The 24,029-nt window shown below is 38.0% G+C and overlaps 1 protein-coding gene across 1 annotated transcript in view; it reads right to left on the reverse strand.

The window, feature by feature from the left end:
* Positions 1–4,966: 4,966 nt before the first annotated feature.
* The window catches only part of PIP4P2 (phosphatidylinositol-4,5-bisphosphate 4-phosphatase 2), a 39,445-nt gene continuing 20,382 nt past the window's right edge, over positions 4,967–24,029 (reverse strand). Inside the window, exons 2-7 of the mRNA XM_042466134.1 lie at positions 20,156–20,304; positions 15,202–15,308; positions 13,815–13,938; positions 9,247–9,299; positions 8,447–8,537; positions 4,967–6,508 (exon numbers count right to left, since the gene is read on the reverse strand). Of these exons, the coding sequence (XP_042322068.1) occupies positions 6,365–6,508; positions 8,447–8,537; positions 9,247–9,299; positions 13,815–13,938; positions 15,202–15,308; positions 20,156–20,304 (668 nt within the window). The 3' untranslated portion in view covers positions 4,967–6,364. The remainder of the gene's footprint in view (positions 6,509–8,446; positions 8,538–9,246; positions 9,300–13,814; positions 13,939–15,201; positions 15,309–20,155; positions 20,305–24,029) is intronic.

Consider the following 24,029-nt stretch of genomic DNA (forward strand, 5'->3'; position numbering starts at 1 on the left):
ATGGATTTTGGTATCCATGGGGGATCCTGGAACCAAAAACCAGTGGCTACCAAGGGTTCACTGTAGGTACAACATTATTATTTTTGTTGCTTTTATTTTATTGCATACAACAAAGGTGGTTTTAAAATATTTATTAAACACAATGCAGTATAGCTTGAACTGGGAAAGACTGGGATTGTACTCTAGCCGGTCCCACTGTTTGCCCGCTTACAAGAGGCAAAGTTAACAGCAGCTGCCTCCAGAATCTCTTCCCGGAAAAAAAAAGGTGAAAAGCACAACTCAACACCAGCAACACTCAGAATCTCATAAAGCATAGAACTAACTATAGGTTTGGCCACCAAAATGGAAACAGCAAAAGGGAGACTGATGTGTGTGAGAGAAAAAACATCCTTGGATACATTTTATAAGAAAGCTTCAAATGTCTTTAAAAAGCAATTTTATTTTAACTTTTTTTTCCTGGTCTACTTATTCTAGTCTATCTGTGCACAGTGTTAGTTTGCTGAAACATATTGAAGTACTCTTCTCTCTTTTTTTTGGTGCAGGAAACTATCCCTGTTCTTTCCATGTTACTTCTGTCTCATGTACCGGATTTTATGTTAAAGTAGTAACACCCAGGAACACATCTACTTTGTTCACTGAGTTATATGTGTATTTTTGGGGAGAAATTATGGCGTGTACCAAGGAATTTCAGGGGGGGAAATCAGCATGTGTTTTATAGACTACAGCAAAACATTTGACTGCACAGACCACAAAGAGTTATGGATGGCTCTTCAGGTAGGGTTGCCATAACCCGGTGGGGGGGGCATGAATTTCCCCTTTTTGGACCGTTCTGCACGGTCACGACACGGTTTGGCGTTTGCCCCGGGTCTGCCCCCGCCCCGGGCTTTGTTACCGTGCCTTGGCTGCTCTCGCCTTGGCCGCTCTTTGTTACCATGCCTTGGCTGCCTAGGGCTCTTTCAGAGGCTGGAGCTCCTCCTATTGGCTGGTAGGCTGGCCAATAGCGGAACAGTCCTTTCCCTGTGACTGCTGGGAGGGGGCGGGGCTGTTCCAGCTCTCTGACCCCATTGGCCACCCAGTTAAAAGAGGAGGAACTCTCCTGTTTACTTCCTGCAGCCACGTGGGCCGGCGAGGGACTGAGGCGGCCAGCAGCAGCTGCTGAAGCAGCAGCAGCAAAAGCAGCAACAGCAAAAGCAGCAGCAGAAGCAGCAACAGCGGCAGACCGAAGCAGCAGAGGAGAGGACCAAAGGGGCCGGGGGAGGGGGGGAACGTTTTCAGCTTCCCTCAGTGTGAGTCAGTTTGCAAAGGGACCTTCCATAATTATCATTATTATTGTTGTTGTTGTTGTTGTTATGCAAAGACCTAGCCGTGTGAGTCAGTTTGCAAATGCCCAAAGGGGCTGGGTGTGTGTTTGGGAGGGGGGGGGGGGGGGGTTGGTCAGAAAGGGAATTACATTTGTCATCTGTCTCAGAATAATGCCAAAATGTCCTCCATTTTGATCATGCCTAAGAAATATGCATTTATATTAACATTTTTAAAAAATCATCAATTTTTTCATGTGTCCTCCACTTTTAAAAACGTGTCCTACATTTGAAAATATTGTCCTACCTTTGTCCTGGTTTGGAGGTCCTGACTTATGGCAACCCTATCTTCAGGGCATGATAGTGCCACCATATCTGATAGTTCTGATGAGAAATCTGTACTTAGGACAAGAGGGTACTGTTAGAATAGAACACAATGGTTCCCCCTCAGCAAAGGATTCAGGCGCAACTGCATCCTATCCCACTGCCTGTTCAACTTGTATGTAGAAAACTTCATATGAAGAGAAAGCTTAGATTCAGAAAAAGGAGGACTAAAGATATCAACTCATGCAGATGACACCATACAACTAGTGGAAAACATCGACTTGGAACAATTAGTTGGCCCTTCCCTTATGCAGGGGATCCATTCCGGATCCTGCCACATAAGGGAAATACAGTGGATCCTTGTTATACATTGGGGTTTGGTTCCAAGATCCCCCGTGGATAACAAATCCGTGGATGCTCAAGGCCCATTAAATATAATGACGTAGTAAAATGGTGCCCCTTATAAAAAATGGAAAATCAAGGTTTGACATTTGAAATTTATCCTTTTTTTAAACATTTTCAAACCGTGGATGCTTGAATCCGTGTATAAAAAAATCAGTGTATAAGAAGGGCCGACCGTACTGGTAAACTCAAGCCCCATTAGAAACAATGGGGCTCATTCCTGCGGTGCGCACCCAGCATACCCCACTGTTTCTTCTGGGGTGCGGGAGAAGCCTTTCCAGTGCGGCTTCCAGCATATGCTGGAAGCTGCGTATAGCACGCCCACATATTACAAGGGTGCACTGTACTTAAGGAAGGTCAAAGACGAAAGTACAAAGTCAGGCTTAATGTATATGAAGAAAAAAATGACTATGGAGGAACTATACCGATTCATCCTAGACAATGAGGAAATTGAAATAGTTAGCATTCTCCTACCTTGTATCAGACATTGATCAGAATGGAAATTACAGTCGGGAAATCAGAAGAAGACTATAAATGGCAAAGGCAGCTATGAAGAAACTAGAAAGATCATAAAGAACAAATATATGCAACTGAAAACCCATTATCTTGTATGGATGCAAGAGCTGGACAGTGAAGAAGGCAGATAAGAGGAAAATCAATGCATTCGAGAGGTGGTGCTGGACAAGAGTGTTGAGGATACTATGAACAGCCAAGGGGACAAACAAATGGATCTTTGAGCAGATAAAGCCAGATAATACCCCTGGAAGCCAAGATGATGAAATTGAGGCTGTCATACTTTGGCTCCATCATGAAAAGACGCGATTCATTGGAAAAGACAATAATCCTAGGAAAGGTAGAAAGCAATAGAAAGAGAGGAAGACCACACACAGTTGGGTAGACTCAATCAGGTCATGGGCATGAAATTACAGGAACTGACTGAGTAAAGCAGTGGAGGACAGGGAGTCTTGGATACCTCTCATACATAGGTTCACCAGGGATCAGGGATGACTCAAGGGCAGTTAAAAACAACAATAAACTGATATGGTTGTAGGCTAGGAAGCAATGCAGAAATATTTTGTTATTGTTGTTGTGTGCCTTCAAGCCATTTTCGGTTTATGGTGACTTATCACATGGTTATTTGCAAAATTTGTTCCAAAAGAATTTGCCTTTGCCTTCCTCTGAGGCTGAGGAACACTGGTTAACTCCATCTAGTTAGAAGTAAATTCCACTTCTAAGTTTGAATGTTTAAAATTTTTATAAAATGAGACTTACCTAAGGTCACCCAGTAGGTTTCTGTGCCTGAGCGGGGATTTGAACTGTTCTCCAATATCGAAGTACAATACTTAAACCACTACACCATACTGGAAGTAAATATGTCATGCCAATATAGCTTGCCAGTAAGATATTTAATTACAACTGCAGTACTGTACTCATATAGACTAATTAACACTAGTGAACATACTTAAAATTTCATTTTCTGTCCTACATTGCCATGCAGTGTGTGTGAGTTGTCTGCTGCCTCCCCCATAACCATGTTACAGTAATGTCCTCCATTTCCCACTCCCCAAGTGCCAGGAGAGAAAGAGCACAGAGATGTTCCCTTTGTGCGTCTATACTAGAAAATGTTCAGACTTCAATGAAGTACTGTCTTTGGTGCTTAAGCTAATTCTTGCATTTCAAAAAAAACTATTACAAGTCATCTTATTTTTTTCTTAACAGATTTTTTAAAATGCTTCCTTTCAAAAGTTACTTTATACATTGTGCATCCCTCTGAATGGATTGTCTTTCAGTACAACTGTACATACTCATGTATAAGTCTAGACATTTTAGCCAAATATTGATCCAAAAATCCTGTGTCGACGTATCCACGGGCCACTGTACGTAATGTACTTTAACTCTTTCCACCCCCTGATGGAAAGCAAGAGTATAATCTTTCCTGAAAGAACTGCCCCCCCCCCCCCTTTCATCTATCTAGCTTTTATGGTGAGCACAAACAGTTATGCCTGCTGAAATTTGTAAGTTCTTAGGCCTTTGGTTCATCCTTTAGATCTGTTGTTACATGCCCTTAAGTTTTACTCTTGACTTATCCACAGGTCATGTTAAAATCCATAATTTTGGCTCCCAAACCTGCCCTTGACTTATACATGAAGTCAACTTATAGTTGAATATATACGGTAGTTTGTTCTGCAAAAAATCAATTAATAGCAAAAATGGCTTTTCCACTTTTGGCATAATTGGTGTAATGGAAATGCAGTATTTACTGACTTTGAAAAACTATTTGTGCCCAAACAAAATGACCCTGCTAACTGTAAAAGTTTAGAATGTTATATAGGAAATTATAATGGAAATTCTGGATAAACCTAATGTGAGTTGGTCACAAACCAATGGGATGATTAATCCCTTTATTTATTATTTGGAAAACTTAAAATTTTGGATCAATAATATTAGCCCTCCCTTTTCAGTTCTGTAGGCAAAATCATTAGTCAACAGTTTCATGATGTATAAGAAGGATGCCCCCAGTTGTGCAGAAATACAATTAACTTTACATATTCATATCCACGGATATTTTAAGTCCCCTGATGTCAAATTTGTTTGAAATCCTAAAGAAAAATAATCATACTTGAAGGAAAAGAAAATTTGCTTTGCTGCCATAACACTAGATAACTCCAACTAGTTAGAAGTCAATTCCACTTCTAAGTATGAATGTTTAAATTTTTAATAAAAATTTGTTTTTAAAATTTAGAATAAAATTTTAGTTCTTAAAATACCGACTATGTTAATTAAGCCAAGCTGTCTGTAGCAATGAAACAAATGTTAGCACCGTTGCCATTCATAGACCAGTACACATGTCTAGATTACCTTGATCTGGAGTCATCAGTTAATAAAAGCTTTGAACATACCGAAGTGAAATTCAGAGACGTTCTTTGATGAGGGACTTAAAATTAGTTTTGAATAATAATCTTTATTGGTGTATTTTAAAAGGAACATGGTAATCCTGAGCTACTGCATTTGTACATTTAACATTATACAAAGACTTCCATTTACAGTTTGAAGGATATATTTATTGTGCTCCAAATCCTCATCCAAGCATCACTTTGCCCCTAAACAGGAATATAGATAATGGAAAATATTATACACAATCCTGAAACATTCACATCTACCTTCTTGATCCCCATTGCCTAAAGACTACTATAATCTAGAGAGCTCAGGTTATTCTTTTAAAATTTAGAAAAACATTTTTTTTGTGAAGTTTCAAAGGTGGGCAGTGAAATAACTGGTCCCCATAATCAATCTGCAAACAGACCTTGAGAAAATGTCTTTCTTATTTATATCACATCTTAGAATTGTACTGACCAGTTATACATTGCTTAATCAGAGTAACAGTTTACTCCATTTCATATCAGTGTAAAGCTATAATGTCTCCCTTTGCATTGACTGGAGAATTATTCTCCCATCATGGAAAATTGACCATGACCCAAACACACAAAGAGATAACCCATTATCACCCTATAGTCATCTAAATTTATAAAATGAGTCAGTATCAAATGCTTCCCTTACTTAGACCCTGTAAAGGAACTCATATACATAATCAGAGATATAAGTTCCATAAATCCAATCATGGCTTTACCTGTAAAAACACTTTTAAAAAAATTAAGTCCTAGGGTCCTTGGGGGGAAAAAAAAGAAGAAGAAAATACCCAAGTTGAATTTCAGTAGTGGACAAATGAACTTTTGTCTTCAGCTGGACTATCAAAATATTGCATCTCTCAACCCGGAAATCTGAAAGCATACAGTGTTTACAATAATGTCTTCCAAGCAAAAGCTCCACTCTTCAAAAATGATGCACACTTGGTAATATCAGTCTGATTTTAGGTAAAATTTACATAAAGCTGTCAAACAAAAGGCTTAGCTTATTGCTTATAATTTTAAAGCAAGCCATTCTGACACAGTTTCTGAAAGTGTAAATACAAATGTGAAGCAATTGTAGAAACACCTATAAACACTTCTTGCTTTTGCATACTCATCCCCAAATGGCACAGACCAAGGCGTAATACAGAAAAAGAATACTGTAGGTTGAATTCAACAGTACTTTTTAAGACAGATGTGTAATGGTGTAAACAAAGCTTTAGTATTCAAAGCTTGGGAATCTAGCAGCAAAACAAACTATTTGCATATAATGTAGTGCAATGAACATTTGTTCTTAAAGGATCCCCAGCCTCAAAATTATTTGTAACAGAATGGAAACATTAAAAGGAAAAAAAAAAGAGTTTAAATTACTCATCTCATCATCAGCAGACTCTCTTAAGAAAGCTCTGTTTTTGACAAGATATCATTAGGAGTCTATGCAAAACTGTGCTCTGGATAACTGACTTTTATGGCTCCCCAGTAGCAGGCTCGAATTAGACAGACCAAGCCTAAGAGGTAAGCAACAGCCCAAGAGACGTATGTGGCATGATAGTTTCTGGCAAAATCTTGTGTACCAACCTGTTAAAACAAACAAGAGCAGAAAAACATAAATAATCAATATTTGTGACTATGTCTTTGAAGTGAAATATTAACAACTGATAAAAATTAGATGAGTATATTAAAAAACAAAAATCTGAATTTATAGTCTTCTCTGAATGAACTCATTTAGGATAGACAATCCTGTACTAAGTTCACATCTGAGATATGTTTCTGTACAGACAATAGTTAGCCTGTACTCCATATTCAGCAAGCTGTAGTTTAACAACTTTAACAGCTAGTATTTTATTATTTTTGACAAAGAACATATTGTTTTGTGACAAGAGACAAACACAAATTCTGTTTTGAACAATGGAAGAACTTCAAAGTTGTCAACATACACTACAGGACCATCTGAATTTACTAAAAAAAAATCATAATGAGTCGTAAAGAATTAGAGAGACAATATAGTGTAGTGATTTGAGTGTTGGACAGTGGGAGACCAGAGTTCAAACCCCCCCACTGGTGATCTTGAGCAAATCACACTCTCTCAGCTTCAGAGGAAAACAAGGACAAATCCTTGTGAACTAATCCTGCCAAGAAAATGATAGGTCTTGGGGTTAACATAAGTCAGAAATACAGGTTGAGTCTCCTTTTTTTCCCCCTGAGTTTTTCGGGCTATGTGGCCATGTTCTGGCAGAGTCAAGATTCCAGCCACAGATGCTGGCGAAACGTCAGAAAGAAACTCTGCTAGAACATGGCCACATAGCCCGAAAAACCCACAAAAAAAACCTATGGATGCCGGCCATGAAAGCCTTCGACTTTACATTGAGTCTCCATTATCTGAAATTTGGATTCTGGAGTTTTTCAGATTTTTGCATTCCCATAATGAGATATCTTGGAGACAGGACCCAAGTGTAAACATGATACTCATTTACATTTCGTATGCACCTTATACACACAACTTGAAAGTAATTTTATAGACAATATATTAAATAATTTTATGCTTGAAACAAAATTTGCGTACATTGAACCATTGGAAAGTAACGGTATCACTATCTTGGCCACTGGGACACTTTTCAATGCTGAAATATTTTAGAATTATGATTAAGGGAGACTCAACCTGTAACTTCAAAGAACACAAAAACAAATAAACAAGATGTCTGGGGCCCTATGTGTATGTAACATAATGGCAAATACATCCCCGTTTACAAAATTTATTTTCAATGAAGTAAAAGAATAAATTTAGACACTGAACTGACTTTCTGTAAACTTTGTCACAAAATTGACTTGCTCTAATCATTTAAGTATCAGGGCCATATTGCCATGCTCTTCCCCACTTGAGGAAGTTTCCTATTGCTACTATATTTTTTTAAAAGTACACAAATTAAAGCATTCAGCTTCAAAAATTTCTAATTTTTACATAAGAACTTTTGTGGTCAGTAAATTTTATTTGTTTCTCTTTAAATCACAGTACACTGAGTTTATCTGTCAAACATAATGGTATACTGACCATTATGCTTTTACCATTAATTTCTTTCCGAATTTACAATTAACACAGGACCCAGGTTATTTTCAATAGCTAACCATTTATATCTATCTAGTTTTGTATTTAACTGTATAGCCCTAGGCCAGCCATTCAGTTCTGCTAAATCTCTTTATATTGCCTCAAGCTCTTACTTTTTAAAATATTTTTACTGTCTGTTACAGTATAGCATCTCCCCCCTAATTACACCTCGTAATGGTTTGTTCCAGATTTAGTCACACTTGCAGCATATGCACTGAAACTATAGGATTTACACGTAGGATATTCTTAATGTCCTAACATGTGGGTATACGGCTTTAAACAACATTTTGATGCATGTTTGCTTATCGGTTCCTTATCTTAATGATACAAAAGCAGAAACACCCAAATTGTTGATACCCCACTAGCTGCTGAACCTCAGGGTATCCATAATGAAATTAAATTATGCCACTCACAGTTAATCCAACTCCAATGAAGATAAATATCATTCCAATAGTAATATATGCACAACACCGTCTTCGAGGGAGTGCACATCCAACAGAAGAACTGCAAGTGAATGGTAAACCAGGGCCAGAATTAAATACAGTGCTAGTTTTGACATACAATTTTGAGGAGCCATTAAATGGCATACAATATACAGGAATCAATTGAAACTTGACAGATTCTAAGATCAAGTTGGGTTTCAACATTATATTGCTTTCTGTGAGTGCTAATGAACAGTTTTGCGCACTGTGACTATATTTAGTTACTGAAGTTGCAGTAAAATTCACAGAAACATAAACAAACGAATAAGCTCGCCATGTGACTGACCAGAAATTCCAGGGCTCAAATTCGTTAAAATCACACACACACACACACACACACACACAAAACCCCACATGACTAGCATGCGACTAATTTTTAAAAAACAAGCTTCCAATTTGATTGGTTTAAGCAGCTTTACTACAAAAAGGAATTTTGCCAAAACCTCTCAGTATTCAGATAGATATTCCTATTTAGTATGAAATGGTAAAAACTCAAGGGTATGTTGGAAGTCAGGATCTATTAATTTTAACAACTGTATTTCTACATAGAGCCTCCTTTCTCAGATAATGACCATCCAAACATTTACAATCAAGCAAGAATTTTCAATAGCTCTTGACTCAAAAAATGAGAAATTACTAGAGAAGGGTCAACTGACATACATTAACTATCCCATGTGATAGTTAAATGACTAATATATAAAATTAAATAAATTGTAGTAAGTAGAACTTACATTTTTTTGCAGTGTGGGCACTTTGCCAGAGTATTGAACCTTAGTTCCATCCACTGTAATGAAAAAAAGGATAAGGGAGTGTTGAAAAAATGCCAGCATGGGGAAAAAGTTTATTTTGCTTCATGATAAATGTCACAGAGGATCACAACGTTTTTTACTTCTCATGCTTCTCTCAGATTTTGTTCTCTGTTTTCTTCCGTCATTGGGATGCCCTTTTACAAGCAAATACCCCTGTGCCTTTGGGATTTCGGTTCCAAATAATTTCCCATGACTTGCTAGCTGCAAGGTTGTCTGACGCAGTTCTGTTTACAAATGTCAGCAAAGTAGTTTAGTTTCGTTAATAAAGTCATTTTACCTATAATATGAAATGGCAGACATTCAGTCACTATGACTATATTATTGGTATTTTGGGGAAGTTCCCCATGGTTGAGTTAGCATCTCCCTCTGGGGTTTTTTTTTTTTTTTTTTTTTTGGTAACATTTTCTTGTTCAATCATTTCATCATGGTTTCTTCTTTGTTGTCTCTTAGGTGACAGGTTAAGATCTGTCTTTTCGAGCAAGACTTGGGAAATTGATTTTAACAAGAAAAGGGTTTTTAAGGTGTAATGTTCTTAATCTGTTATTTAATACCGTTTTAATCTTAATTTTATATATATTTTAGCTATATGTGGTGGGGTTTTTTTAATTCTCTGGCTTTTGGTAGGTTGCCTTGACTCCCAGCTTGGATATAAAGGCAGGATATTAATAAAGGGATGGATGGATGATAATTCTGTAGAAAATGAGAAGAACAGTATTGTTAAAAACTATCATTTGGAAGTTCACTTGAAAATGATTGATTTATTGACTTTCAGTGTTAGCTAGAAGAAAACTGTCAGGATCTATTAATTTCTTTACTGTAAAGGATCCCTTTCATGCACAAATAGGGGTGTTTTGCTCATAGAGGAACTGGAACTTTGAGGATTAGCTTGCTTTTAAGTATAAAGAACCTTGCTAAAGACACATCAGAGGTTGCTTGTGTACAAAAAAAAAAAAACCCTCCTTAAACAAATAACAACATAGGAAAGGCTGCTTTTGTTAGGACTGCAATATGGGAAGAAAAGCCATTAAATACCCCCCTCTAGATTGTGCAGTGTTTATGGTCCACAACTCTATCTCATGCATACACGTTCACATCAACGCAATGCAAGCCACAAATTCAACATGACATATACCTAGGGTTTGAGGAGAGCAATTGTGATGGTGGAAGATGACAAAGGATTAAAGCAAAGAGGCTGACAGGCTAGTATGTCTGTACAGCATGTGAGCAACATGTTGAGCATTATAGTGCAATCTCCAAAACACTTCTCTAAAATAATCCTATTGACTCAAAGCAAACACTGAAGGAATGTGGATAGTGCAATTAATACTGAACACCAGCATACCAGACAGCCATGTTGATGTAAAACAAAAGCCTTCCTTCAAGAGTGGAGATTTATCACAAGAAAAGCCTGAATATCAAAAGATCCACAACAAAAAAATTCAGCAAAGTTTGAGTTCAATTATCAATCTTGCAGTTTGCGAAAATCAAGAACATTTCTGGTTTCTTTAAATGAAAGAGAGTACAAATAAGAAAGAAATACGTAAACCAAATAATTTTCTTTAGCATTTAGGATTCAGAGCTCTATGCAGACAAGGCTCAAAGAGTTTCTTATTTCCAACTTAACCTATGGTACGTTGTTTACTAGCTTTATTGTTCATATATCAATGCCATTCTCTTTTAGCTCTTTCATTTGGTAACTCTAGGCCGGTACAGAACAGCACAATACGCCGGCTTCCTAGTGGCATGGGGACATGGTGTACAGATGCCATGTGCCCTGCTACCTCCCCAAAGCCGGTGTCACCCTGCCCCACTGCCCACAAGAGGGGCAGCTTTTCGGTGCTCCAGCATTTAGATGCTGTACGCCGCAGGAGCACTGAAAAGCTGTGACCGCAGCAAGGACAGCTTTTCTTCTGGCACAAAAAGGAGCAGCATTTTGCTGCTTTGTTTTGGGCAGGAAAAACGCCAGATGTGGGCTGTGGCATGTGGTTGCCACAGCCCTGATCCAGCAATGAAAGGGGCAGCATGAAGCTGTCTGTTTCAGCCCTCTGTTAGTATCCTTTTCTAGTTTCTTTTTCCCATATTTTAATTAATTCAATCCTTTCAAAATAATTTAACGCTATAATAAAATTAAGTAAAATATATCTGGATGCTGAAGGTACAATAAATAAATAAGAAAAATCTGTTACTGCATAATAACAGCCTTCTATCTGTCTCGTTTCTCAAATTGAAGACATTTATTTTCCCTGATTCCTGCTCTAAATAGGTTAGGATGCCATTATTCACATGACTGTAAAATCATCCTGTTTCTTTTCAATGATATAAAACTGTGAAAGATACTAGTGTTGTGAAAAGGCAGAACTGTTTGTGGAATTTTGAGAGCAGGCTTGCAAATCCAGCTTCATCTTTCCCCAACAACAAACAACGTTGTGCTTAGGCTTTTAGATAAGAGAACTCAGTCCTTCTGTCAAAGTGTCTGCATGTTGCTAGTACATGAAGAATGTTGACTACCAAGGCATTTCAGTCACTGCAAGCAACTATTAATTCTTTAATCAAACCACTTACAGAATGTAAGTGGGCATTCAGTACTATAATTATTACCTATATGTTATTAAAAATCAGTTCAACCAACTGTTTGGTACAAGTTTTTAAGCCAGAATAGTGTATAAGATTTGGGAAGGGGACATGATAAGCTCTTGCCCTTCAGTGAGAAAATGAAGGAAATGAGAATCTCTCGAAGTTTTTTTAAAGGTGCTCGACATCCAATATAAGGATACATTCACTCATTGTGATCATTTCTGCTTCATGTTGTTTTGTTCTCTAACTATGTAGCAGGACTTTCTCGGTCATGGCACTGTGGTTATGGAACTCCTTTCCATCAGAAATCTAGCTTTCTTCCACACTTTTGTCTTCTAGACACCAATGTGTCTAATATATCTAATTATATATCTAATTATACATATATATCTAATTTTACATACTTTGGGGAATAAGTTCAATTTGTTACTACTGCTGCTGGCTTGTGTTGCTTGTATTGCCTTCTTACAAGGGTTTGTGATTTTAAGTATTTCTAATTTTAGTTAAGTGCTAATTGTGATTTGAGGTGTTTATAATTTGTGAATTCAATTATTTTTTATTTATATAGCTCATTCTTATGAGGAAGGGCAAGGTATAAATCAAATAAATAAATAATAGTTCCTTATGTTAAAAAAAATAGTAAATGGATCACAGGCAAAATTGAGAAGTTTATCACACCAATGAGATCCCGTGGGCAAACGGGATTTAAACACGATTTGATGTGAAGGAAACCAAGAAATGACCAAAGTTTTTCACACAACATTGCAGTTAACGTGAAATAACGTGAAGTTAATCTGCAGTTAAACTGGAGGAAACCAGCAGCTTTTCAAATTCTGTTGGGTTCCGAATTTGAAAAGCTGCTGGTTTCTTCCACTCGTTATTGCACTTTGGCGCCATTTCGGTGTGAAAAACTAACCGAATTTACAAGTCTACTTCAAATTCAAATGTAGTTTAACTCCCGTTTGCCCGCAGCAACTCACTACTGTGAGAAACTTCTAAGTGTTACTTCATTGGAAATAATACCACTCACTTCCTTTCCATCCCCATTTTGAGCACTGGTATAAATGATGCCCTCAAAATTCTTGCCTGAAAAATTTCCCACAAAAATCAGCATCAACCAACATCAGAACAACCAACATCATCAGAAAACATGGCACAATTAAGAAAACTTTCTCTTAGTTATCCTAAAAACCAAGGAAACTGGTTCTCAATCTATACTAATATTAGCCTTCGACTTCACATTACGTATCCTAGTATTGTCTGCTTTGATTGGGAGTTCCTGCATGGCACGGGGTTGGACTGGATGGCCCTTGTGGTCTCTTCCAACTCAATGATTTTATGAAAACACACTGCAGAAATAATCCAGTTTGAGACCACTTTAATTGGCCTGGTGCAGTGCTAGGGAATCCTGAGAATTATAGTTCATTGTCACACCAGAGCTCTCTGACAAAGAAGGCTAAATGTCTCACAAAACTACAATTCCTAGAATTACTTAGCATTGATCCAGAGCAGTTAAAGCAATCTCAAACTGGATTATTTCTGCAGTGTGTTTTGGACCACTTACTGACAGCTGCTGAGGTAGAGGTCTTTTACTACCTCATTCTTTTAACTCAAGATGTCAGGGCTTGAACCTGGAGAACATCTGCATATAACGCAAATAGCTGCCAGTGAGAAATCTCCTTGTGGTCTCAGTTTACAGCAACAAACATATTCTTAGGTGAAAAACACAGGTGTGTAATGAACAACTGGGTACATTAAAGTGAACTCTAAACCATAAAAAAAATATCTCAAATGCATTGAACTTCCCTAGGAAGTGTTTTGAAGCTAATGTATAGAAGAAATCTTGCTTCTTGAGAATTCCTCTTATATAAGGCAGAATTCAGAAAAAAAATGTGGTCTATATTGATTGCACTTACTAGGAATGTGTTTCCACAGTGTCCACACACCACTCTAGTGCCTTCTGGCTGAACAGGTATTGCAGGCTGTGCTGGTTGTTCCTCCGGAATCAGCATAACAGGGCCAAGATTAATGATGCGTCTACTGTAGACAGATAAGTGAACATGTCATATCATTCAACATAGAACAGAAAAAGGGTGCTCTATAGCCAACAGTTTGTTCCATTTCCCCCCACTTAAATTAAGATGGTTCCATCATCAAGACCCAAAGCAACACCCTAAAATGCAAAACAGAGAATTCTGTATAACTTAATTTCTATAAATGTGCAAAACCAATCAAGGCTGGTCATTAAACATTTTGTCTCCTATGGCACTGATGGCTTTATTTTGTTTCTGCTAGATACATGTATTGAATTTTTTCTTCATTTTTATGTCTTGCATTTAAGTACAGTGTGTCCGCGTTATATGCCGGTGTGCTTTACGCGGACTTGAGTGTATGCGCTCAAGCTGCAGGGAACGCATGGGGCGCAAGGAGCGGCGTGTCCCATTCAAATGAATGGGATGTGCACCCATGGCACCTCGCACGCTCCCGTGACGCCACACACAAGCCCCATTCAAATGAATGGGGCTTGAACATATGCGAAATTAGCTTTACACGGGCGTAAGGCAAGGGTCCACTGTATATGCAAGGCTCATTTAGGCTGCTGTTCTGAACATATCAGGGAGTATTCCCTATGTAACATGATGGAAATAATTTTCCAACAAACATACAATACTATACCTATACTGTATGGTAAATCAGACTATAATAACCTGGGAATAAATTCCACTGAATTCATTGGCACTTGCTTCTGAATGAACAACTTCAGAATGGTACTATTACTGACTTTTTGATGGGCAGGTATTATTACTTCTTTGTTCTAAGAAGTAAGATAAATATTAGTTCTGACTACATTAGTCAAGCACATGTAAGAAATATTTATTTAAAAAAGAAAAAAAGCAATGGGTTTTTGACATTTAGTTGTAATTAAGTGTGTATGAGTAAAGTGCATTACCAAATTATGACCAATTTCTCCCAAAATAAGGGCTTTCCCCCTCTTACTATGCACAAAAGACATTAACCTTACTTCCATTTTTATCATTATTATCACAGTAAATTTTGTTTTGGAAAATGCAAAATTGTTAGCAGCAGAAATAAATATTTTTATTCCTGAAGATGGTTGGTGATTTAGGCCTCCGTGGGCTAGCACACAGAGGTTTATTAGAAACATTATAAAGATAAATAGGCAAACAAGCATTATTCAAGTCTTTACTTATTTATGCTATTCATATCACCATAGCCAGACAAATGTTTGCCAGAAAACAAAGACAAAAAGCCACACAAACTGTAACTTTTCTTAGTGCTTACCAATTGGGCCTTGGACATCCTATTCTCCGTGATGTATCCTTACAGATAAGCAGACAATTACATGGACATCTAACATACTTTTTCCCTGAAGGAGGGTTTTTGATTGGCTACACAAAACAAGAAAAAGAAATTACATATAGTGTACCAACTGTCAAAAGAAGAAAGAGGAAGAAACTATGGTACAGTGATTCAAATACAGCTACAGAAATTTTACAGCTCTAAGCTGAGGACCACATATTTATTTCTAGCAGTTATGATTTATGGCATGTTGACATTTTAAACAATTTGATATATGCCTGCATCACCACCCCTTTGTTTTAGTGTTTCTCATGTTCTTAAGCTCTCCTTTGTCTTCCCATCAATTTTTATTGGTTTTGGCACAGTTTGTCCATAAGCACTCTCTTCTTAAGTCTACAAGCTCACTATGCCATGCTAGCTCTCCTATGCCTGTTTGTGTGTGTGTTTTGTGCCTTCAAGTCCGTCCATGTCGAGGAGGGGGACCAAAATGGTGAAGGGTCTGGAAACCATGGTCTACGAGGAGAGGCTTAGGGAGCTGGTATGCTTAGCTTGGAGAAGAAAAGGTTAAGAGGTGATATGATAGTCCTGTTTAAATATTTGAAGGGGTGTCATATTGAGAACAAGCTTTTTTTTTTTTTTTGCCGCTCCAGAGAATAGGACACGGAGCAATGGATTCAAACTACAGGAAAAGAGATTCCACCTCAACATTAGGAGGAACTTCCTAACAGTAAGAGCTGTTTGACAGTGGAACATGCTCCCTCAGAAAGTGATGGAGTCTCCTTTAGAGGTTTTTAAACAGAGGCTGGATGGCCATCTGTCGAGGGTGCTTTGATTCTGTGTTCCTATGCGGCAGGAGGTTGGGCTGGATGGCCCTTGTGGTCTACCAACTCTATGATTCTATAAGAGCCATACCTAAGATAACTTTTGAAGCTAACCACAACAATGATTAAATGGCCTTATACAATTTTGGGTTTGTTTTTTTTAAAAAAATAATGATTTATAAAACTCCATTTCAGGACTCCCAAAGGGTTGTACATTATTTCATTAAAAAGAACCAATAGTCATAAAATATAATTACCCAATTAAACCATAATATATAAACTGAGCAGATGAAGTTCCAATTAAAAAGCAGACTGGCATAAAAATATCTTAACCTTTTCTTTAGAAGTTCTAAGCACAGAGCCATACACACATTTTTCTGATAGAGAAAGTTCCATAGCGAGGGGTCATTACTGAAAATCACCCTGACTTCAGGTTGTATGACCACCCAGATGATGCTGGACCATTATCGCCAAAAGAAAGGGCTGACAGGCTGCAGCACAACAGAACCAGGAGAGACGCACATTCCCCTTAATCAACAGAAAAGGAAATCTTTTCTTTAGTATCCTGCTCACTTCATTTGCCACTTGGGAGAGGTATGGCATCCTCCACTCCTACTTCATGAGTACAACAGACAGGACAAATGGAAAGAACTCAGATTGAGAGGAAAGAAGTTCCCTACTTGACAGAGTGGGTGAGTGCAGTATTCCAAGGTGAGTACTGTAGTGAGGGAAGGGAACATTTTGGTTATGTCTGTTGCTATCTAAATTGGTGAATGTGTTGGAATTAGAGGGAAAAATAATTTGCATATCCCTGTTGTAATCTGATGTGCTGTTGTCATGTTATATATTTATATACAAATGCCTGCCCAAAAATTGATGTCTGTTGGAGGGGGGCCATCCTCTGTTTCCCACCAGTAGGTGTAATACACTGTGAGAGGACATGGGAGAAGGTCTTCTTTGCTTTGGCACCACAGTTATCGAATACCCTCCCTCAAAGGTCAAATGAGTACCAATGGTGCAGGGCCCTTAGTAAACGTTTTGGGACCTCACTGATTTTATGATTTAAATATATATATTAGTTTTTTTTAAATTATTGTTATTTATTGTCTTAAATTAATTTTATAGTACACCACCCTGAGGTTTTTGGATAAAGGGCAAGATATAAATATGTAAAATAAATAAATATTAGTGCATGTGTATTGGACAGAAATTTTATAACTGATCTCCAAGATCACGAAACAAAGTATACAATTATCCCCACTACTGCTCTTGTTCTCCATTTTTATGAATCAAAATAAAGCCCTGCAGCATAAAGAACTTATTAGTTTGCTTCTGGCTTTTGCCAGGCTTGAGATAGCCAGTAACTGGAAAACCGGAAAGTTGAATATTGCAGGATGGTGGCCTAGACTCCGGGACTTATGGTTAATGGAGAAAATGGCAGATAGTAACAACAGAGCGAGAGGCTTACACTCTGGATTGACATTTCATAAGATTTGGCACCCATTTATTGTATACATCCAGCAAAATTTAGTCTCTAGACATCCCCCAATTTTAGCTAATTTTTAATGAAAAGATGTCTTTCAGGATCCCTGAACACACCTTTTCTCTATAACTTTCAGGGCTTTATGGTTATCGCCTGTATTTATTGTTGATTTGATGTACTGTTTGTTGTCATGTTTTGTTTTAGAATGTATTAATAGAATTTTAATAAAATAAATAAATATTTATTGCTGCTGGTTCTTAGGATTTTATGTTATTGTGTATCTGCAAGGAGATTCCAACCCTATCATAAGATTCCCTTGGAAAGATTATTCCTAGATTTTTGTTGTTATATGTTGCATCAGCATCAAATTATGGTGGCCCTGTGGATGAGATACCTTCAAGAACACCTATCTTCCACTGCCCACATCCCCACTGATTGAGTCAATCTACTGTATATGGTGTGTGGTGTTCCTTTCCTCCTTCTGCCCTCTACCTTTCCTAACTACACCACACTGGCTCATTTACTTTTTGGATAGTGCCCTGTGATGTTGGTTGTATAACCATACAGCCTGAAATGATATCTACTACATAAGATATGAACCCTAACTCTGGTTCAACTATTGTATTTCACCTGTACTGCATTATATTATTTTGTATATTTTGTAACATGAGGGTTAATTTATGAGGTTTTAATGTTATAAATTAATATGCTCTATATGTACTTTATCCGCTGTGATACCGCCTAGATCCATTGGGAGAGGCAGGAAATAGAAATAATAAATTATCATCATCATCATCATCTGCTTGTGTACTGGCTCACAGGGGAAGGGAAGGATGCTGTCACTGTTAGGAAGGTGGACATATGCTGGAGGGAGAATTAACTGTGAGTTTGGTTGTTTGTTAAACCCCATGATAGGTTCACCTTAGAGTTGCCATAAGTTGGAAATGATTTGAAACCACAACAAATTGTCTCTTATATTGTTTTAAAGACTTTTAGTGTATGCCTCTCTCATCTTCTTAAGAAGAGTGGGATGTTATTTTAAATACAAAATGAAATAAGACTCTAGATATGGTTCAGAAGTTTATTTATTATTTAATATTTTTATATCTCACGCTTTTTTGCCTACTTAGGTACAGGAAAGCTAATAGCTAAGAACTGTAAGGTATATAAAATACTAAGAAACGTAAGGTATATAAAATAACCATACTTTTAAAAAAATAATAGAACAGTAATGAGATCCTCTGGGATCATCCCAAACAAACCTGCATCCAAAAGCTGAACAAAAAAAAATCTCTTTAGTCTGATGTTTCAATGACTGAACTGTGAAAGCATTCATAATACCTGGGTGGGAGTTCCACAAATGAGGTGTCGTGACAAGAGAACAGAAAGTTCTCGGACTGGGCTGTTCAAAGAAAGCATACATGTATTTCTTTCACTAAACATTTTAAAAAACTGAACAAAATAAAGCTGGTTGCTCTTGCACTTTATAAAGAGGAGGGGAGAACAGAACTGTTGGGGGGAAAATGTTTACAGGAACAAAGCTAGGCTTAAAGAAGTTCTTATATTATGCCAGGATGGGTAGCAACTGATGAGGATTTTGTTTGTTTTGTTTTGAGCATATTATTATATTATTTTTGTACTTTAGTATTGTAACATTTTATGTTGTGTTATCATTTGTTTTGATTGTATATGTTCTGGTAGAAAGGGTGTTATAAATAAATGTTTTTGCTATTGTTATGCAACAAATGAATCCAGTTATCACTCTTTTTCCCTAGATATACCAAATATATTCTCTTTACACATACATGTATTGCCCAAATATTCATTTCCCTCTGATTTTGTCTCCTACTGTGTTCCCTCAAATTATTTTCCACTCTTTACTCCTCCGGGGGAAAAAGGGGGGAGGGGGCTTTTCTGATTCAAGCAGTTCCACCTGTTCTTTAATCCAAGGAGGGGACCTTTGACTCCACCTCCAGATATTTCAGACTTTAACTCCTCAATCCCTTATCACTGGCCATAGTGGCTGGGGATTTGTGAGTTGAAGTCCAAAGTATCTGAAAGACCCAAGTTTCATATCTCCTGGACCATAACTCCCAGATCTGGCCATGCTGACTTGAGGATTCTGGGAACTGTAATTCAAAATAATAACTTTTCCAAGCTCTGAAATGGAATACCACACCAGCAAAGAGAAGCTGGACACTCCTGGACTGGACCACAATCAGAGGAACTACTCATTCCAGATCTGTTTAGTTAAATGGGAATGACCATTACTGTAATGTCTTATGAAGTTATGTAGAACATGAACCTTTGACTTTCATGTTTTTAGCTCAACCAGCAGAGAAGAAATTCAAATTTCCCAACTTTCTTTAATAGGAGCAGCTGCTTTCAACAAAGAGAAATAATATGATCAAAACCTTGACACCTAGGAGCCTAAACAACCCTGACATCATCTACATTTTCTTTTTCTGACAACCAGTTAACTGACTGATGAAGGCTTTCTTTACACCAGGGATCTCTGAAATTGCATGCATGTTCTTGGCTGCTGAACAACAATGCTGACACACCTTCTTTCAAACCAGAAAGGATTCAATCAAGTGTGCCATATAGGCTGAAAGCCTGTGAAGCCATTTACCGTTGCTTCATTGCAGTCTGTACATTTGACAACATGCTGGTGAAGCTTCCCTTCCAAATTGATTAGCGATTGGCACACACGGCAATTTATTACAGGAACACCGCTGGCATCTGGGCTGGCAATGGCGGTGTAAGGTGGCGGGAGTTCAGCTACAAAAAAAAGGATGAAAATTAATCAGAATAACCAAATACATAAATGGACGGAAAACATCCTGGCAATACACAGGTTCTACTGTTAGGCAGGATAGTGTAGCGGTTTGAGTATTGGAATAGGACCATGGGATACTAGCATTCAAAACCCTCATTGGCCATGGAAACCCACTGGGTGACATTGGGCAAATAACATTCTCTCAGCCTCAGAGGAAGCTAAATAAGACCCCATGATAAATCAGAAACATCTAGAAGGAACAAAACAACATTAGATTAAGGACACTTCTTTACACACAGAGAATGGATGTCATGAAAGAGTAGCAAATTATTAGTTATTGATTATTGTAATGTTTAATGCCAGGGAAGAAGAGACATGGTGAGATTTTCTGGCTAAGGGGACAAAACTCTATGACTAGCCTAGGATACTATGGGTGTGTAATGTGCCACTCTGCCTTGGGCAGCAAAGTATCTTGGGCCTCCTCTGTCAATAAAAATAAAGATAGTGGTTTGGGTGTTGGACTATGGAGATCACAGTTCAAATCACTGCTCAGCCACTGAAACTCACAGGATGGCCTTGGGCAAGTTATGCTCTCTCAGCCTCAGAAAAAAGTAAAGGCAAAACCTCTCTAAACAAATCTTGCCAAGAAAACTGCATGATAGATTTGCTTCAGGGTTGCCATAAGTGGAAATGCAAAACAACAACAAAAATCAAAATATGCCATTCATACACAGAACATTAATCAGTTCACACAGCATTGCAATTTCATGCACTTGTCCATGGTAAAAAGCTAAGCCTTTTCGAGAAAGACGAGATCACCCTAGAATCAAATCACACTGTTTCAGGATTCATTTCTCAACCTGCTATACTTGAAATAAAATACAGTGGTACCTCGGGATACGAAATACCCAGGTTACAAAATTTCCGGGATACGAAAAAATCCCATAGGAAATAAGTGTTCCGGGTTACGAAAAAAATTTTGGTGCTTTTTTCGGCTTTTTTGCACGGAATCGCGGCTTTTCCCCATTAGCGCCTATGGCATTTCGGCTTACGAAGGCTTTTCGGGTTACGAAAGCGGCCGCGGAACGAATTAATTTCGTAACCCGAGGGAGCAGTGTACAATTGCTGCTAATGTCACCCTGGCCTCAGCCTCTCATCAATCCCTGAGAAAGGAAATATGAAGAGAATGCTAACAAGCTTCTACAAACTTCTGTAAAGGAGAACTAGTGACATCTCACAGCAGGGCAGTAACCATTAATGTGGCTCATGAATTCATCCATGAACCAAATGTGATTCTTTCCCTCGCCATTTAAATGTTGGACCTAAAAGCAAATGTTCTTGAAAGTGCTGAAGGCACATGATCGTAGAAACTATTCAGCTATACCATCTCTGTACCATGCAAAACCATCTTTCTGAAAACTAATATTTTACCATAAAATCTGGCTTTTCTACAGCAAAAATCTGCAGCCTATGGGCTGCATGTGATTTGTCCCCCCCCCCATCATTTCCCAAACAATAAAAGATTTGACAAAAGAAACCTCCAGAGGTGTCCAAGAGGTGCACTTCTCAGTTACACTACTGTTTTGAGGAGGGCAACCCTAAAAATTGCTCACAAACCCCAAGCTGCATCCAGAAGCGACTAGAATGTCACTTCTGATTTTGCATAAAGAGGTGCAGATGTGATTTAAATCAATGTTAATAAGGCTCCCAAAACTGAGTTTTCACAGTAGTGATAGGGCTTGCTTTTTAAACTATGTAATTTGACATTCTAGGCTACCTTATGGCAAGGAGCTGAGGCTAAATATGGCCTTCTTTCTGCATTCTCAAGTGGTAGTTTCCTGGATCAACTGAACAATCTGCTTTCTGTGAATATTTGGATACGGTTTCAGGTTTATATGCCAGAGTGTCCCAACAAAACCCATGCTTTCAGGTTCTATAGTATTTGCAGCACCTTGTAACACAGCAATACATTATCACTTTTTGTCTGCAGAGCTGCACCTTTCTTTATGTGTAAATGCATTTATGTGCATGGCTGGAATACATTATTTTTCTCTGGGAAGGTGCACACCTTGTGCAGTTATAGAACTAGGGCATGAGAATGGAGGAACCACAAGGACATCCCATCACTAAGGAGGAAAGCAATATGATGTGACAGAACAGCTTCAGTAAGACTGCAAGCATTCTGCAATAATGTAAACAAACAGGCACCAGGGTAAGTGGGGCATTAAAAAAGATAGGTTCAGGAGACCATAGCATTTTATCAGCTTTTATACCAAATATGGTTAATTTTAAAAGAAACAGAAGGGCAATAGCATTGTAGGATGACTAATAGAACCTGACAGGGAATTGGAAATTGAGAACAAAAAGGCTAGCATATACCCAGAAGGACAACAGTTAGTAAACCATATTAAAATATACATTTACAACTGAACATGAGGAAAGCAAAGACACATACTAAAGTTCTGACTTTCTGTGCTGCTACAATGTAGATAGGCTGAATAAGGGCTATGCGTGCCCAAATTGGCAAGACAAGATTCTGGCAAATCCTAACTTAACATTGAGCATGCTGGGTGCTAGTGCATGCTGCCCATTCTCTACCACAATTTTTGGCTACTCACACTAGTGGGAGGCGCAAATTAGAAACAGTTTGCAGAGCTAAAAAGTGAATAACAACTCCTGTAATTTCTGAACAGCGGCCAGGCTACTGGTGACTGATGAAAACTGGAATCCCCCAGATTCCCAAGCCCTGGCTCAGTGTATTCTCTGAAGCTGGGATCTTCGCTTTTTGCTCCCTTTGCAAGCTAGGATTGTAAACCTGCAATATCCAGATGATTTTTCAATTATGAATTTAAATTATGAATTTTAAACTATGGACTGATTATTTTAATATGCATTGGTCTTACGTGTTCTTTTAAATTGATGTTATGTGTTTTAACTGGTTTATGCATTTTAACTGAAGTATTTTAATCTCTTGCTGTTCCCTGCCTTGATCCATGGATCAAGGCAGGTAAGAAACAACATCTATATTATTATTATTAATGAGGAGCAGAATCCAAAATTGTAAAAGGAAGAACCAGCCAGGATACCATAGTCAGATGACTCAGTAAGCAAACGACTTCGGTTTAGTTACTCATGCTACCAGGAGATGTCAAGCATGAGCAAACAATCCCTACACCAACATACAGATTATTCTGAACAGAATAGATCTCGGAAGTAATGAGTTCTAATGTAGTTACTGGAAACAAATCAGTTTGTTTGTTTGTTTGTTTGTTTGAGGACACAAAAATTTCAAATAGTGACAGAATGCCCAAGAGACGATGGGGGCAATGAAGTAGGTTGTGGGACAATAAGAGTTAAAAAGCTGCAGGCACAAAAATGACTGTGTGTGTGTGTGTACGCTGAGAAACCCATATCCATCACTAGCTTTCACACCGTTATTTCTCCAATGCCTGGCTTCTGAGTGTTCCTTGAACCAGATGCTTTGAAAATTGCCCGTGCAACTTTCTCTCTCAACACTGATGGAGGTAGCTTTCTCTTCCCCATTCCATCTCTGTAAAAATGCACTACACCAGTGTAAAAGAATGTTATCATCAACAGAATTCCAGCCAACAAGCAGGGAAAATTATGTGCATAAGTAAAATGAGTAATGTTTTAGTGATATTTTCTAGGTCTTTTAAAGGGCACTTTTACAGGCATTCTGGGCAGGTTCCCCCCCCCCCACAAGTTT

The sequence above is a fragment of the Sceloporus undulatus genome, chromosome 4 (assembly GCF_019175285.1).
Source record: "Sceloporus undulatus isolate JIND9_A2432 ecotype Alabama chromosome 4, SceUnd_v1.1, whole genome shotgun sequence".
Lineage (NCBI taxonomy): Eukaryota > Metazoa > Chordata > Lepidosauria > Squamata > Phrynosomatidae > Sceloporus > Sceloporus undulatus.